Here is a 19,180-nt window from a genome sequence, read left to right as displayed (position 1 = left end):
GAGGAAAAATATCAAATCGGTTTAACTTTCAAACACATATACATATATATCCAAAAACATTTTCCCTTTTTTAAATAAAAATTAAGTCACATTTCTAAGCTCTATAACTTTTGAATGGTATAACCGATTTTCAAAATTAGACATGCGTTGGAAAGGTAATGATCAGTACTATTAGAAGCCGCAAAGGTCGAACTTAAATTTTTGAAGTTTTTGGGAGTTTTGGGGGCCAGAACGAAAAACAGACCTAAATAGGAAGGGCCGTAAAATCGACACCCTTGGACCAAAATGGATGGTTGACATATGAGTGGGTGAGTCTTTTTCTGAACTTGAAGATGGGAGTTGGCACAATTTTCAATTCTGTCAGATTTAGAAAATTGAAAATTTCGTGTATATAATAGTGTCGCGTGTAGGGGGGCGTATTTCTGCGCCACTGGCGAGAACTGCCGTTCTCTGGTAATTTTTTCGATATAAAACTAACAGCTTCGATAACCAATAAATCGAAAACTATTAATTTTATCAAAAAAATGCATAATGAACATTTTTTGCTTATAATTAATATTTTTACCAGCATTTGCGGTCAAAATATAATAAAAAATGTCCACCCTCGAGATGAGGTGGCAACAACCCCATGGTAAAAGCGTCTTTCGGCATCATATAGATTTTGATCCTTGGACTATCCACTACTTATTGTCAAATTTTCAAGCAAATCTATCCATTCTGTAAAAATTGCGAAGTGAAAAATTTCAGTTCCTGGACTAATTATACTTTTGGAGCTCTATAACTTCTGAACGGTTTACCTGATGTTGATCACTAAACATGAATTTGAAACGTATTGACAAGTAGTATCTGACCAGCATCCAAGATCGAGTATTACTGAACGTATTACAGGAATTATTGAGCTTGAAAAACCGTTTTTCCCGTAAGAAATAGATTTGATTATACTTATGAAGCCTATAACTTAAAAATTCGAATTTTCCCAGATATGAGATATACACCGTTAGACGCGTCCTGAGTCCTTCTACAAACGCTCAGTTATTGGTGCAATTCCTAGGTTGAAATTTTGAGTAATTGTCGAAAAACCAAAATTTTCAAAGTTTAATTTTTCAGTTTTTTGGCTATGGCGAGCAGTGTGTATGTTTCAGCTTGATCGCTTAAGCTCCACTTGAATGCTTAACTCAACCCTATTGATTTGGTGTATTTGCGGTTTTCCTGTCTTTCCTTGAACCTAAGATATATACGCCCAAAAAATATGCTATGTTGTATCTACCTAGTCCTCTAGCTGGCTTACGGGTAGTCAGAAGTCAAAAATTAGACCGGTTCTGAATCGGCCCTCACACCTTCTTGAAACACAGAAAAAAAAATTCAGATCGGTGTAACTTTTCCACACACATACATACATACATACATATCCACAAACATTTTCCATTTTTTAAATAAAAATTGAGTCATATTTCTGAGCTCGATAACTTTTGAATGGTATAACCGATTTTCAAAATTAAACATGCGTTGGAAAGGTAATGATCTGTGCTATCAGAAGCCGCAAAGGTCGGGCTTAAATTTTTGAAATTTTTGGGAGTTTTGGGGACGAGAACGAAAAACAGGCTTTAAATGGGAAGGGCCGTAAAATCCACACCCTTGGACCAAAATGGAGAGATAACATATGGATGGACGAGTCTTTTCCTAAACTTTAAGATGGGATTTGGCCCAATTTTCAATTCAGTCAGGTTTAGAAAATCGAAAATTTCGTGTATATATAGTGTCGCTTGTAGGGGTGTTGTGCGCCACTGGTGAGAACTGTCGTTCTCTGTGGATATTATTATTTCTTATTTATAATATAGTTATATTATATTTTAAATTAATTATTTTTTATAGACAAATTATTACAAATTTACAATTAGTCAAATTCTTAGCATATTTATAAATGCTATAGGTATATAAAATTAAAAATGAGTTAGTTTTTTTATTTTTTTATTTTTTCTAATAGTACTAAGCATTAACAAAGCAGTAAAAATCCTGTTTCTTTCTAACAATTCCAGTAGGTCCATCGGAATACTCACAAATTCCGAATTTTTTAATAAGTAGGCAACTTTTTTTCGGGTTTCCCCACCTCCCACGGAATGTCATCCAAGAAGGCAACGTTTCATGTCCAATATGGTAAATTTTAACGTTGTTCCAAGTCTTCCATGGAGTTCCATACCTAAAACATAGATTTTGAAAATGACTTTGTATTGTATATACATAGGCGTGCCCACAGTGGGTGCCCCGGCTACCATAGAACCCACACTAACTTTCGAGAACGAGAACCACAAAAATTGGGATCACTTCTAGAAACAACTAAGCCCTGAACATTTTGAGTAATATTAAATAAACGAGACATTAAACTAAAAAGTAAAACTGTTGTAATAAATAAGTTAAAATTATAAAGAAGGTAAATATTGGTCAGCTTTGGTATATTGAAATTACCTAAACGCGAGAATACAAAAAATCATCAACAGAATGCAGCAGGCTTTGGAAGCTAATCCTAAAAAAAGTCAACAACAAAAACATGCTAACAATGACGGAGTAAGGAAAGTCGAAGAACAAAAATCATCAACAATCTCATATATATAATTGGTAGGTATCTACATATTATTATGCAACACAGTTCTGAGCTAGAAGTAGGTACCTACAGATATACGACGGAGATTCAAAGTGGATAACATTAATAATTATTGGGTAAGAAACAGAAGAATAGAATGGAATGACTACATAAGCCGAATGACAACAAACAGAGTAGTAAGGACGCAGCGAGAGACGGTTTCTTAATAGGAAGACGGTCAGTGGGAAGACCACGAAAACGATGGAACGACAACTTACTATAAAGGCACATTGAAAAAACAGACAGAGTCATGTCTATACAAAAAAGAAGAAGACGAAGAATAAGAAGAAGAAGACAATACGTGAACACAAATCAATGTAGGTATAAAATTTTTAAAAAGCTATACAACCACACCTATATGATACAGATTACACAAACTAATTAAAAAAAAAAACTGTCAGAATTTGATATCCCTCATCATCATTTACTGAATATATGCGGTAATATGGGTGATCTTCGATAACATAACCACCACCTCAAACAATTTTTTTTTAACCACTCACTTGCTATGGCCTGTAAGATCTAGACGAAGTAGGCTAATTTTTGAAAAGGCATAGGGCATACATAACCTAAATAACCTACCCAACCTAAAAAATCGAGGATATACAATCGTAACAAAGCTTTTTTAATAATTATTTTGAAAACGATTTCCGGAGTGGCAATTGAAACGTCAAACATTAGTCAATTAAAAATGTAATTTTTATTACAAAAATAATTGTGGCTTAATCCCATATACATATAGGTAATAGCTAATGTCTTATTCTTCTTCTTCTTTTTGTATAAATATGACTCTCTCTGTTTTTTTAATGTGCCTCCAGTATGTTGTCGTTGAATCTTTTTCGTGGTCTTCCCACTGATCATCTTCTTTCGTGATTGGGGAACCTTCTCTCACAGTCCTTACTATTATATTTGTTCTCATTCGGCTTATGTGCTACTCTACTCTTCTGTTTCTTCTTCATCTTGATGTGGGTACACGACAATTAGACCGAAATCATTAGACCGAAAGCAGTAGACCGAACTCATTAGACCGAAAAGACCTTTACCGAAACCTCACTAGACCGAACAGCATTAGACCGAAATGGTGTACATAAATTAAAAAATATTGCAGTAAATTATGCTAAGATTTTGTATATTTGTCTTTTTGTTTATTGTGTTTTTTTGTATTATTTTATAGGCTGTGTACAGTACAGTACTGTACTGTACAGTCTGATATGAAATAATTTTCATACGTTAAACAAATTAGTGAAGGTAAAATAAATTAAGGGTAGAGTGACGTTAACACCATTTTAACTATTTCTAATAAACATCCAAATGACATTTAGTTGTAATTACATTTGTCTTATCTCTTTTACTGCGACATGTAAAAAGAAATTAAGGGTAAATTTTATTTGCTTCTAATTTGAATTTCATGATTATGACAACCGATATGGATAAAGGGTGAAGGGTCTCCTGTTTCTCGCTCTACTGCTTTCGGTCCTACTGTTCGGTCTAGTGAGGTTTCGATAAAGTGATTTTCGGTCTAATGAGTTCGGTCTACTGCTTTCGGTCTAATGATTTCGGTCTCTTTACAGTAAACCCTTGATGTGCCTGTCCGTGACGAATGTTGGGGATCATCATGGCAATATTCATCTTATCTGCAGCAACGTGGAAGAGCTGCATATATTTTGTGTTGAACCAGATTCTGACATTTTTTAACCAGGTTGTTCTTCTTCTTCTCGCTTCGCTTTCCAAATATTTTTCCTTACAGGATGGTTTGTAAGAGGGCATAATGATCTGGATTCATTTCACATTATGTGTCCGAAGTATTCTAACGTTCGAGATTTAATGGTGGTCAGTACCTCTCGGTTTTTCTTTACTCTTCTGAGGAAGATCCCCTTTATTTGGGACCCGGTCCATCCACGGAATTTTAAGAATACTCCGATATACCCAGATCTAAAATGCTTCCAATCTTCTGCAAATATCTTCGTTCAGGGTCCGCGATTTAACACCATATAAAAGGACATAGAAGACGTAGCATCGCAGAATTCTTAGTTTTATGCCAAGAGAGCGGTTGTAGCTCTTGAAGAAGGTTCCCATCCGGTTAAACGGAATCTAGCTTTGCCGATGCTCGCTCTTATCTCTTGGTCCATTCATCGTTTATTATGGAGCCGATGTAGTTGTAATGCGTCAATCTTTCTACAGAGGTTTGGTTGATGAAGAGTTGATCTCTTGTTATCTTTATCTTGCTAATGATCATAAGCTTTGTCTTCTTTACGTTTATATGAGTCCATATGATAGTGTTGGCATTATTAGTGATTTTGTTCATAAGGATTGTAAGTCTTCTTTGTTGTCCTTAAATAATATGGTGTCATCTTCATACCTGATGTTATTGTATTAACCGGTATCCGTTTAGTTAGTAGTTTTGTACTTCGATAAATATTCTTTCAGAATAGAGATTGAATATTAGAGAAGACAAAATACAGCCTTGCCTCACTCCACGGATACCTGTCACATATTCGGTGAGTCCACTTTTAACTCTGAGGTTTGAAATCTGATTCCAGTAATGTATTCCAATTATTATTTTCAGATCTAGGCTGTTAATTATTGCTTCTTTTAATATTTGCATCATCTTGGAGTGATGTACTGGACGAAGCGCTTTTTCGTAATCAAACAGACATGAGTATAAAGCGAAATTGACTTCTCTGCATCTCTGGAATAACACTTGTATTGAGAACAAGAGCTCTCTCTTGCCAACAGCATTTATAAACCCGAACTAGTTGGGAGTTCACTTTAACGTAGCTTGTAAATTCTCGCATGGATTATCTTTAGGAACAATTTTAGGATATTCTTAACCAGTTTCGGTTACCCCAGATTTCTTTCTTACCCAGTTATTAATGTTATTCACCTTGCATCTCCATCGTATATACAGTATGGTGCAAATGAAAGGAATAATTTTGATATTTCGTAAACCGGCGACTTTACCGAAAAATTCCGAAACACGTCGGTTTTTATTTTTAAATTATGATATTTTGGCACATATATCACACAGGTGACGGCATCAATCTGGGCGTGATGACGTAATCGATGATTTTTTTAAATGAGAATAGGGATCGTGTGCTAGCTCATTTGAAAGGTTATTCAATTCTCTATTCAGTAATATAAATAGCAGCCTTGTTATTTATACAGGGTGTCCAAAAACAATTTTTTCTATTAAATTAATCGACAAAAAAAGAAGAATGCATGTAATTTCTTTAATTCAAAATACATTTACTTACTTTACTTACTTTACTTAGTCCTAAGCCTTTCTACCTTTAGGTGTAAGGCTGGTGGAGTTGAGTTTGGCATTGTAGTCTCCATGCTTTCCGATCTTGCGCTAGGTTTCTTGCACTTTCCAATGTCAATCCCTTCTTCTCGACTTCTTTCCTGATTTCATCTACAAACATAACTCTTGGTCTTCCTCTTCTGTTTTTCCCCTGCACTCTCGTTTCGAACACTCGTTTTGTAAGCCTCTCGTTCGACATTCTACACATGTGCCCGAACCATCTAAGTTTTCCCTCCACTATTTTTTCATTAATTGGTTCCAGTTTTAGGTTTTGTCTAATTGTTTCGTTTCGTATTTTGTCTGTCCTCTTTCTGTTTGCTATTTTCCTTAGGAACCTCATTTCCATAGCATTAACTCTAGATTTTTGTCTCCCCGTCAATGTCCATGTCTCGCTGCTATACATAATTTTTGGTCTAACTACTGATTTAACGAGTGCCGTTTTTACTTTCTCCGGTATCTTTTTTTCCCCAAAAATGTTGTTTTCATAGCGTTAAATAGGCTTCCTGTTCGTCCCATTCTCTCGTTTATTTCCATGTCTTGTTTACCATTTGCTTCGATTATTACTCCTAGGTATTTAAAATATTCCACTTGCTCTAGTTGTTTCCCGTCTAATTCTATTGCGTGTGTCTTCCTCGTATTTGAAATTATCATTGTTTTTGTTTTCTCTGTATTAATTTTCATAATTATGTTTGATAGTTCTTCTAGGATTTCAAGATTGTTCTGTAGGTCTTCTCTGTTTTCTGCTATCAATACCATGTCGTCTGCGAATAGTAGCTCCGATAGTTGAGTCCATTTCATTTGCCAGTATCCTAATGTTAGTTTTCTCATTCTTCAATTGGCTTTCTTTATCGCTTCATCCAGTACCACTGAAAATAGCAGTGGACTCAGCACGCATCCCTGTTTGACGCCTTGACTTGTAGTAAATTCTCTGGATTCCTCGTTATCGGTTCTTATTTTATTTGTATTATTTTTGTACATATCCTTTATTACTTCTATTATGTGTCTGTCGACTCCCCTTTCTTTTAGTGTCTTCCATACATCCTTTCTTCGGATTCTGTCAAACCCCTTTTCCAGGTCAATGAAGCACATATGTATCTCTCTATTCTTCTTGATTACCTTCTCACTTACTTGTCTTAATGTGAATATTAGGTCTTGCGTGCTTCTGTCCTTCCTGAATCCACACTGTGTAGTGATGAGCGAGACTGGTCTTGGTCTTGCGGTCTTGGTCTTGGTCTTGCAGCAAGACCAAGACCAAGACCAAGACCAAGACCAAGCTTGCAAGGACAAGACCAAGACCAAGACCGAACCTTGCAAGACCACGCAAGAACAAGGCCAACCTACAAGACTCTTGCACTTTTTTGAGAAAAATTGGTTTTTATTATTTAACTTTATTGTTTAGTTCAATAATATATACTGACATTGTAAGAAACCTTAATATATATATCGAATTTTTAAAATACATAATATTTTGGTTATATTTTTAAGTCGTTTTGATTAAGTCAAACGGTTTGCATTTTCTCAACCTTCAAAGTGTCCAGAAGGCAAGTTTTCAAACGGCGACAGTTCAAGGACAATTGAAATTACTTGTAAGACAAAAAAATGTAATTATAGATAGGGTAGTCCATTTAAAAAAATGCAATTAAAAATTATGTACCAATTATGTACCAGTAGTTTTCGCTTTTTTGTCTAATAAAAATACTGACACTTATTTCAATTCTTTTCTCATAATCGAGGAAAAATGTAGGTCGTTAAATTTAAAATGAATACAAAAAATATCATAATAGATTTTGAAAAGAGATTCGGGATTCACAATGCTGTAAAAGCATTGTGGCCTGAATAAAAAATAACTGGTTGTCGATTGTAATGTGTCAAGCTTGGTATCGCAAAATCCAAAGCTTAGGTTCAGTTTCTGAATATAATGACAAAAATTCCGATACTGGGAAATTTTTAAAATTATTTTTTGGATTAATTTTTTACAATCAACGAAAGTTGGAAGTTAAATTATTTGTGAAAATCCCGGATGACAAAGGCGTAAAGAATTTTACTGATTTCATAGTTGAAAACTATTTGGAAGAATCTAGGTTTTCCCCAGAAAGGGCCATTAGTACAAATAGTATGTGCCGCACTTGAAATGCATGCGCATCATTTCGGTGTGTTTTAAATTCTAGTTTTTACTACCCACATCCGAATATTTTCAACTTTTTAAATGTCATAATGGGCATTCAATCCAAAAATATGTGAAAATATAAAGTGCGAATAACTCGTGTTACGAGAGAAATGTAGTTTAAATAAAATTAAAGAACTGCAAGATAACAAATTACAGAATTAAGCGTTTATAACTCCCCATTAGGTTTAGTTATTATGTTATATTATTAGGTCTATAAATAGGTATGGTAAATATGTACGTATTTACTAAAAAGTATGTTTTAGTTAGTTTATAAAAAAAGTTAATTATATTAAATAATGATTAAATAGAGTAAAAAATATTTGATTTTTGTGTTCTCTTAAAAAAATTTAATTTATGTTCTTAAATTTGACCCTCGTAGGATAAATACTACAGTGTTCGAGTGAAAGGAGCAGATCATTATCTGTTAACAACTATAAACCGTTTATCCCTTTTCGTAAAATCTGTGAATTGATGGTCCCCGACCATTTGTGGCACCTTTAAGAAGCTCTTTTTCTTTAACATTTTATTAAAATACAGGGGCAATAAACAATAATCCAGACTCAAGACGTGGTCTGAAGGCAGGCGGCATGTATCGACAGCATGCAAAACACAAGGTGACACAACCGAAGGCCGGCAATTGCAACAAGGGTTGTAAATGCAGGTTTTTCCTACTGATAAACATTACCATTATAAAAATATACTCTAATCTCTTGATATAGAGGGAAATAATTAGGTCATTAGGTGAATGTATAATGTTAAAATTGGTATCCGTTTGAAACTACATTTTACATTCTGTTAAAATTTTAAAGCAAAAAATATAGTTTCATTCTTCACATCTTTATTTATTTCAATGTACATTTTATTCGAAATTGTTTGGTTCAAATTATTACTACCAAAAAAGCAAGACCAGCAAGACTCTTGCAGCAAGACCAAGACCAAGAACAAGACCGGCTAGTGCAAGACCAAGACCAAGACCAAGACTGCCTTTTAGCTGCAAGACCAAGACCAAGACCAAGCTTGCAAGAACAAGACCAAGACCAAGACTAGCCTGGTCTTGGTCTTGTTCTTGTTTTGCTCATCACTAACACTGTGTGTCTTCCATAGTTGTTTCTATTTGGGTTTTTATTCTTGTCTCTATTATTCTTGCGAATACCTTCCCAGGGATACTTGATATGGTGATACCTCGGTAATTATTACAGTTTCTCTTGTCTCCTTTTTTGTGTATTGGTAGTATAATGTTTTTCTTCCAGTCCTTTGGTAATTCTGCTCTATTTACGATATCATTCATTAGTTCTTTCATGCTATCCATTACCTCTGTCCCCATGAATTTTATCATTTCCGGGGTGATATGATCCTTGCCTGGTGCTTTGCCCAATTTTACTCTTTCTATTGCTTTCTCTAATTCCTTTCTTGTTATGGATTCCACTTGTTGTTCTTCATTCCTTTCTTGTATCTCCATTATGTTGTCCGTGTCTGCATGAGTTAGCTCTTTGAAATGTTCTCTCCATCTTTCCATTATTTGTTTTTCTTGTGTTAGTACGTTTCCATTTTTGTCTTTTATATTCGGCATCGTGTGCTCTTTCTTTTGTCTGAGTTGTTTTAATGCGCCTTAGAAGAGTTTTTGGTTTTCCCTATAATTTTTTGTCATTTTTTGTCCAAATCTCTCCCATGACATTTCCTTTCCTGCTTTCACCGCTATTTTAACCTCTTTCCTTTTTTCTTTATATGCCTCGTAATCTTCCAGGTGTTTTGTACTTAGGTATTTCTTCCATTTTTCTTTTTTGTTCTTTATTTTCTCTCGTATTTCTTCCGTCCACCATTCCGTTCTCCTCATGTTAGTATTTGCTATTATTGCTTTCCCACAAGTTTCCTCAGCTGCTTTGATTATGCTGGTTTTTAGATATTTCCATTTTTCTTCTATATTTGTATTTTTTGCCCTACCGTTCAGAGTATTATCTAATTTTTCTTGGAATTTCTTCTTATATCTTTCCTCTTTTAATTTGTAACTTTTTATTTTTTCGTTTACTACCTTTCTTCTTTTTTCTTCTTTTTCTTCTGTTGTTCTAATTCTCATTATTACTAGATGGTGGTCACTGCCAATCTCTGAGCCTCTTTTCACTTTCGTATCCTGTACTCTTTTCCATTTGTTGCTGCTTACCAAAAAGTAATCTATGATTGATTTTTCGTTTCTGCTGTCTTGTACTCTCGTGTATTTGTGTACTTCTTTATGTTTAAACTTTTTATTTGTTATCACTAGTTTGTTCTCCATACATATTTCTATTATTCTTTCACCATTTCTGTTTAGCATTTCTTCTCCTTCTTTTCCCATGCACTCCTCTATTCCGCTGTTGTTGTTTCCGACTCTACCGTTTAGATCTCCCATTACAATTATGTTTTCTTCCTCATTATCAATTTGCATTTGGAGCTCCTCGAAAAATTTATCTTTCTCTTCTTTTCTTGCATCTTCATTTACTCCGTAGGCTGTTATTACTGTCCATATTTCTTCGTCCATCAGTTTCATTTTCACCGATAATATTCTCTGGTTAATATATATGTTTCTTCTATAACGTCTTGTAGTCTATTCGGTGCAATAATTATCCCGACTTCTTCTTTTGCTCTCTCTTTTGTATCCGCTCCTACCCAAAGTAACCAATATCCTTTGGGTATTTTCTTAAGACCTTTTCCTTTCATCTTCGTTTCCGTTATTCCTAGTATTTCTATTTTTTGTTTTATCATTTCTTCTACCAGTTCTTCCTCTTTTCCGTTGATGCTTCTCACATTCCATGTTCTCATTTTTATCTCTCCTTTTTTCTGCAATCTAGCTTTCCCCTTCTTTTTATTTTCATCCTTGTTTACCTGTGCATCATCTTTTTCCCTATCGCTTTTCCCATTCATTGCCTTGGTCGTCATTGTTGTGTGTCCGGTCTCATTATTTTCTATTACTTTTTTGGAGTCCTTTCCCCGATGTTTGTGTGAATTTGTATAATTTTCTCATTATTATGGTCCCATTTCCACTCCTTTCCATTAATCTCCAGTTTCATATATCCTATGTTCGTAGTATTGCCTTTGTCTTTTTCTTCTTTTGCCATTTTCCTAATTTTTGCTTGTATTTCCCTTTCCTTTCTTGTTAAATCTGATTCTATATACACCTTTTGTCCCTATAGTCATACATTTACTACTGTCAGAAAACAGGAAAAAAATGTTTATTCAACAATTAACATTGCTTTTCGTTTAAATTAATTGTTCAAACTTCCAAAAAGCAGGTGCCTAGGGGGAGCTGGCTTGAACATTGAATTTAAGCGAAAAGCAATGTTTATTTTTCAAATAAACATTTTTTTCTGTTTTCTGATAACAGTAAAAAGTATTTTGTATTAAATAAACTACATACATTCTTCTTTTTTTTTGTCAATTAATTTAATTTAAAAAATTCTTTTTGGACACCCTGTATAAATAATTATGTTAATGTTCATATTAATGAATAGAGAATTGAATAATCTTTCAACTGAGCTAACACACGACCCCTATTCTCATTTAAAAAAATTATCGATTACGTCATCACGCCCAGATAGATGATGTCACGCGTGTGATATATATGCTAAAATATCATAATCTAAAAATAAAAATCGAACTGTTTTTGTATTTTTCCTTAATGTCACCGGTTAACGAAATAACGAATTTATTCCTTTCATTTGCACCATAAAGTATGTACTTATAGCTCTGTCCCATAGTGTCTTAATCTTTTTGTCCTCCTATTGTCCCCTCTGTGTCAGGTCGTGTCTCTACAGATCATGTCTTGTCATTATTGGTCTGATGACTGTTTTGTAAATTCTGCCTTTCATTTAATTCCCTATATTTTGATGTCTTTGTTAGCGTTCAAGTTGATTCTCAGTTAGAGTTGCCTATTCCTAGTTCGAGTCAACTTCAACTAAAACGAGCAGTAAGGGGTGATTTGAAAAATTTAATTCAACTTTTACCTACTAGCTGAAATAGACTCTTCCTAACCCTTGTTAGTAAATGTAGATCGTGGGAAACGTCGAATCAACTCTTACTAGTTTGAGTTGACTAACCTGCTTTTTTGATGAGTGTACGTCTTTTTGTTTTGACCGTTTCAACTACTTTTCACGATTTGAACATATCCAGTAACATTTAATTTCTAGAAACTGTTGTTTGTGTGAATCAACTCTTACTAAATGGCATTTGGAAGAGTATACCTTTTCTAGTTGGAGTCTACTGTTACTAATAAATGTTGAATAAAAATCTTCAATTTATATTTATAATTAACTTTTACTAAAACCAACTGTTGAGTTGACTCGAACTAGGAATAGTCAACTCCAACTGGATAATCAACTTGAACTGTAACATCTCCATACTGTTTCATTAAGGCAGCCCGTGGCTCTCCTTGGTCTATTAGCTTATTAATATAGCAAATGCCTAATATGATTTATTGTAATATTTTTAATAACTATTTATAGTTATGAAGTTATATCATTTGTACGTTTGGTAAGCGTACTAGAGTGTGTACTATGATAAAATATAGCAAATATAGTGGCACAATATACATACCCCGTCATATCTGTTAATTTTGGCACTTTAACATATTCTTGTACTCCCGGAGATCCCCACATCCCATGTGATCCATAAGCAGAAAATACTACAGGATGGTCGCCTTGTGTGCGAATAAGCTCTGGGTATTTACCTAAATGCACACTTTTCTTTTCAATCTCATCCAATTTAAAATACCTAAAAATAAAAAAAATGTATGACAATAATTTAGAATATGTTCATATTCATCGACAAGGCAAGAAGAATAGTACAGGAACCCTTAAACATAAAATTACGAATGGGTTAACAACTAACTAGTTGGATGCTTGCGACTTTTAGCTATATTCTTAATTATTTAGCCCACATTACTAACTCGTAAATCTAATAATAAAAATTATCCACTGATCCAAAATGATTGTCACCATAGTGGGCTCTGACGGACAGAGATAGCTATAGAGTGCAGATCTATCATAAATTCAGATATATTTTTAAGTTTACGTCAACTTGGCTTTTCAAGTTTTTGTGAAGACAATTATTATTAAAAATGGTTTTCCCAAAAATATATATTCAAAATGTATTTTAAAAATGGCCAAAGAATTAACGGAAAACGAGGTGCTTTTGAAGATTTTGTTGAAGAATTTCCCAATTTTGCGGATCATTATAACGTCTTTTGCAGAAGTGTTCGTCGCATTGAAGATGTTTAAAGAGAAACTGGAAGCGTAACTCACAAGCCAGGGCAGGCAGGTCTAAAGTGCGAACTGAAGAAAACAGGTAGATCTTTCATATGGAACTTATTCTTCTGGAACCAGCGTTTGCTTCAGGAAAATTTACATTTTCATCCGTATCGTTTACAAGCCTTCCCTAAAAATTTCCCTAAACGACTATCCCCAAAGGCTAGCCTTATCTAATTGATTTATGAACAATCTCAATAATAATATTGATGTTTTAGGCAAAAACCTGTTTTACTGACGAATGTTGGTTTCATATTTCTGGGTACCTACATAAATTCTCAGAATAAATCCGTATTATTTTATTAAACGCCTTCATATTCACAGAAACTTGGAGGTTCTGTGGGTATAAAGCTATAAGAAAGCCATGTATAGTAAGGCCCATATTTTTAGAAAATCAAAATACATGTAAAAAATAAACAACAGAATATAAAACCATGTATATGTAAATAATACCAATACCCCAGTTAATAGGGAAAAAACATGAAAAAATGTTAAGCAGGGTTTCGATAATTCCGTGAAGACGTACAGCTAATTTTTCTTCTTCTTTTTTTTAAACAGGTACAAAAAATGTCAAACACAGTTTTTTGACTATAAAACGTTTCTTGTAAATTTTAGAGAAAAATGTTTCAAATAAGTGTTGTAGATCTTAAAAAGTTCTTGAATTTGATAGTACTCATATTAATATACATAAACAATTGACCTAGATAATTGCAAACAACTCTCATTTTTGCACTAATTTTTAAATATTAATAACTTTACTTTTTACATAATGTTATATAATTTAACTACTTTAAATTATGCCATTTAATGGTTTCTTTAAGTGCACTAAATTTCAACCAGATTGACCAAATAGTTTATAAGTTATTCAATTTGTTTATCCCAGAGAGCAATTGTTTATACAACTGTTCTTGCCCTAACAGTGAATCTAGAGATATTTAGCAAATCGCAATCAATTATCCGAGAGTCTACTTTTAAGATGCATTAAGAAAAAATGAACATTTTATTAAAATTGTTATTAAAAAACTCGTTTGAAAAAGACCCTACTTTCTAGGTTATAAACAATTTGAATAACTTTGACAGTTTTTATGTCACACGCTTGCATGTAGGCTCACTGAAAAGCTGGCGAAAAAATACATATTAAAAAAGAAAAAATAATTTTATATGACAAATAGGAATCAAGTTAGTATTTTTTTTATAAATCAAATTTTGCATTGTTTATAAACATCTATATTTTACGATCCAGTTTATAGATTGCATATGCAGTGAAATAATAAAAACTCATGACCTGTTAAACTGATGGTACTCGTGAAACACCTCCAACGAAAGTGAAGGTGGGAATTGTTCAAGCTTCGCTTCCTTTTTTGGGAAAAAACTGCAATATATTATCACCTTCCAGAGCATGCACAACCTTCTGTTTAGCTGGAGTAGCTCAAGAAAATACTAAAAATTGTGTAAATTTCACCTTGCACAATTGGAAAATCCCGTGAAAATCAATTAATTGAATTTTATTATAAAAGTTATTGAACTCCACAAGTATTCCTTAAAAATTATTTAAATTATTAATTAAAGTATATTTTTTATATAAATATAAAATAATTATAAATTAGTACAATACATTATTTATTTTTTTTTATTTGAAATAATTAAAAAGTATTTAAAAGTCCTTAATAGTTTTTAAAAAACTAATTTTTGTTTTATTTTGTTTTTGAATTGTTATGAAATGTTATTTAATTTAATGAAGCTATTAATATTTGTTTAGATAGGCATCTAATAAGTATAAATATGTAATATGTTTGCACTATTATTTAATGATGTATGTTAAGTTCAATAATTAGAATAAAATTCATATATTAGTTTTGATAGTAATATATATATTTTAATAAATTCATATAATTAATTATAAAAATAAAAAAGTAAAACATTGTTTATGAATTTTAATTTGATTATTCTAGTGAACGTCTATAACTTCTAAATCGCTTCTCGGCAAGATACAGTTTATCCTCTACAAAGTCTGACTCGACATCGTCAAGAACCACTGCAGCGCGATTACAACATTTTTTCTCCTCTTCTTCCACTGCACAGTTTGTAAAAAGATCCGTACAGTTTATACCATATTTTTTACAGCCACATCTTTTACTTTTGCAACCCGTTGAACATTTACATGTAATTTGTTTTAATATCTCTTTAGGTATCAAACAATCTAAGGTGTAAATAGGTTCAAAACCCGTATCAGTTTTTTTCCATCCATACTGGGTAGCATCCAGTTTTTTACCTAACCAGTGTTAAACGCGAAGTACATGCTGATAACCTGCACCTTTCAATTTAAAAGATTTTCCAATTTAAACGATTTTTTCCCTGTATTTCTTATAAATTGTAAAAAACGTAACTAATTTAATGCCAATATGTTATTATTTTTTTTATATGTAACATCAATTGCAGCAGAATACAAAGCAACAATGATATCACATCCGTTTTTCATGATGTCCTCCTTGTTAGCATTCTCGTCATAAAAAATATTTATCAGATCTACAATTTCTGACGATGCAGTTAATAATTTGAATTTTCCTTGATTAAAAAAGAGGAAGTTGTATCACACTCAGTAATAATATATAAGAACCCAACGTATTTTCTTAGATGAGAATGTTTAAAACTATTACAACTATAATAGATAGATTTTCCTTTTGCGACTTTTTTTTCAAAATATATGTTATTGTCCGGAGCAGAGAGTTGCGTCAATATTATGAGTATATCAGTATCATTACCAATTATTACAATGGTGTTGTTAGTTTCATATGTATGTTCGTGAAGAGCTGTCTGCACTATTAATACGTCTGCATCTTCATCTGCTACTTTAGTTCGGTACCCAGATTTGTTGAGCTCTGCACATAAAAGTTGAATCAATTGCTTTTTATTTTTACTAACTGCTAAAAATATTTTTTGTTTTATGGATAAGATCGTGTTTTCAACCAATTTATTTTCTGGGCCTGAGCTAATTATTATTGTATATTTATATAAATAATATTCTTTAATTAGTAAAATATAAGTAATTCTTACGAGAAATTATTGTAAAATTAAAGCAAGTAATAGCAATTAAACTGCAAATTTTTTCAACATGTTTCAAATTGGGATTCCATTCTAAAAAATAAAACGAAGCTATTCTCACCTTCACATTTGTTGGCGGTGTTTCACGAGTACCATCAGTTTAATGAGTCATGACTTTTTATTTTTTTTACTGCATATGCAATCTATAAACTGGATCGTAAAATATAGACTTTCTTAAACAACTTATTCAATTTTCAGCTCTTAATGTTTATAAAAAATGGAAATATGATTTATTGAAAAAAAAATTCTAACTCGATTTCTATTAGTCATATAAAATCCACTTTATTATTTTAATGTGTATATTTTCACCAGCTTTTCAGTGAGCCTACATACGAGCATGTAACGTAAAAACTGTCAAAGTTATTCTAATTGTTTATAACCTAAAAAGTAGGGTCTTTTTCAGGCGGTTTTTTTAACAACAATTTTGATAAAATCTTAAAACATTTTCAATACATCTTAAAACTAAAGTTTCATATAATCGATTGCGATTTGTAAAATATCTCCAGAGTCACTGTTAGGGCAAGAACAGTTGTTTAAACAATTGCTGTCTGGGATAAACAAATTGAATAACTTATAAACTATTTGGTCGATCTGGTTGAAATTTAGCTCACTAAAATAACCCATTAATTGGCATAATTTAAAGTAGTTAAATTAAATATCGTTGTGCAAAAAATACAGTTATTAATATTTAAAAATTAGTGCAAAAATGAGAGTTTTTTACAATTATCTCGGTCAATTGTTTATATATTGCAATATGTGTCACACCAAATTGAAGAACTTTTTAAGGTCTACAATATTTATTTGAAACATTTTTCTCTAAAATGGATAAGAAACGTTTTATAGTAAAAAAACTTAGTTTTTCATTCTTTATAACTGTTTTAAAAAAAGAAGAAGAAAAATTAGCTGTACGTCTTCACGGAATGATCATTATTTATACCTCATCTATCGCTTAAAACCTTCAAAACCCTGCTTAACATTTTTACGTGAAATCGATGATTTTTTTCCCTATTAACTGGTGTACAAACAGAGACCTAAAATTGGCATTGAGGATCCGCCTAGTTCCCTGCTACGTGTTCTCTGTCTTTCTTTATTTTGTCGAGTCCTGAACTGTGAATAAATCCGATCTAAATCACCTTGAGGCTTTCGAATTGTGGTGTTATAGAAAAATTTTAAAATTGGCTGGAGTGGGGAAGATTCGAAACTCCACAATACTGGAACGTCTCAGCAAGACTACTGAGACTATAAAAAGCATCAAGAAGAAAAAGCTAGGGTATTTAGGACATGCAATGAGAGGTCCCAAATATAGGTTGTTACAAAGTATTGCAATATGCAAGGGAAAATAGCATTCAAACGCAATCCAAGACGATGAAGAACCTCATGGTTGAAGAACTTGCGAGATTAGTATGGAGTTGATACAAGTATGCTATTTAGGGTGGCAGTGAATAAAACTAAGATGCTATGATAGTAACCAACGTTCTGAAAGGACATTGTACATGTAGAAGAAGATTCTAAATGCTGAAATAAACCGCCAGGAAATTTTACCTCCAAACATTTTTACCCTAAATTTTTACACACACTGACGCCAGAAGCCCTCGGGTTTGTAAGGTAGTCGCCCTAAGGAAGAAACACGTACCTACTTAATGCCCTTGCTACAAAAATAACTATTACTGATTTTTTCACTGGTGCGAAAATTCACCACTGCCAAAATACATAATATCTACAGTTCATGAAATTGTTTGAAGCAAGATACATGTAGATGAATATTACATTTAACGCACCTTTAATAGCATTTGAATAATTGAATGATCTAAACCTGTAGACACTTTGAGGAAAAACTATTGTTAGTTAACGTTTGTATGATATAGAAAAATAGACTAACCTCTGCTGCTCGTTGTAGGTATAAAAGGCGCCAGACGTGTGTGCTGCTAAATACAGCTGATCAGGTACATTTTTTCCAACAAAAGAAAGACTCATGTGTTCCCAGTCGCCAACGTGGTTTCCAATTGTCTTTACATTACCAAGACATGTGTTGAATATTCTTAAAGCTGGGACTTTACCTTTAATACAATAAACAGAAGATCAACATAAGCATGGCGTAGGAATTATTTTAAATCAAAAACTAAATAAACTCGTTATAATACTAATATTTTTTTCAGTATGCATGATTCTTTCAATGAGAGAATCATGCTCATCCAATTGGATTTATTCCCAGTAAAAACATAATCCAAAAGCATGCGCCCATGGGAGATAAATCAGACGAAATAATACAGGCTTTTTATTAAAATGTAAAGAACCTAAGTAGCACAATAAAAATATTTTAAGTTTATTTAAGGTTTAAAAAGGTTTTATTGTGGTAAATAAGAAGATAATGGTTTTCAAATTACCTTGTAGATATATGCCAGAACTTTAAAATAATTAAACATTTGTTACTAGTTTTAAAGCATCTAATAAGAGTATCAAATAAGATTAATTATTCTTAATAGATAATTAATTTGTCTTATTGTAGTTTTAAAATGGTTTATTCTCAGGTCACTTTAAAACTAATCAGTTTTATGAAGAACTTCCGGCCTACTTGGTTTTATTAGATCCTAGTTTGTGACCTTTTAGCTTTATTCCAGTTTTAAAGATTCTCCTAATATGACTAATAAAACCTATTGTTAAAACTACTTGATCTCAAGACTATTATGTCAGTCAATTAT

General features: G+C 32.6%; 1 protein-coding gene across 2 annotated transcripts in view; it reads right to left on the bottom strand.

Moving 5' to 3' along the window:
* Window positions 1-1,951: 1,951 nt before the first annotated feature.
* Window positions 1,952-19,180, bottom strand: part of LOC126885226 (uncharacterized) — a 74,821-nt gene continuing 57,592 nt past the window's right edge. For both annotated transcript variants that reach the window (XM_050651688.1, XM_050651689.1), the window contains exons 4-6: window positions 18,361-18,538; window positions 12,670-12,846; window positions 1,952-2,197 (exon numbers count right to left, since the gene is read on the bottom strand). In XM_050651688.1, the coding sequence (XP_050507645.1) occupies window positions 1,987-2,197; window positions 12,670-12,846; window positions 18,361-18,538 (566 nt within the window). In that variant the 3' untranslated portion in view covers window positions 1,952-1,986. The remainder of the gene's footprint in view (window positions 2,198-12,669; window positions 12,847-18,360; window positions 18,539-19,180) is intronic.

This window comes from Diabrotica virgifera, chromosome 5 (assembly GCF_917563875.1).
Source record: "Diabrotica virgifera virgifera chromosome 5, PGI_DIABVI_V3a".
NCBI lineage: Eukaryota > Metazoa > Arthropoda > Insecta > Coleoptera > Chrysomelidae > Diabrotica > Diabrotica virgifera.
This window is presented reverse-complemented; position numbering and strand designations above follow the sequence as displayed.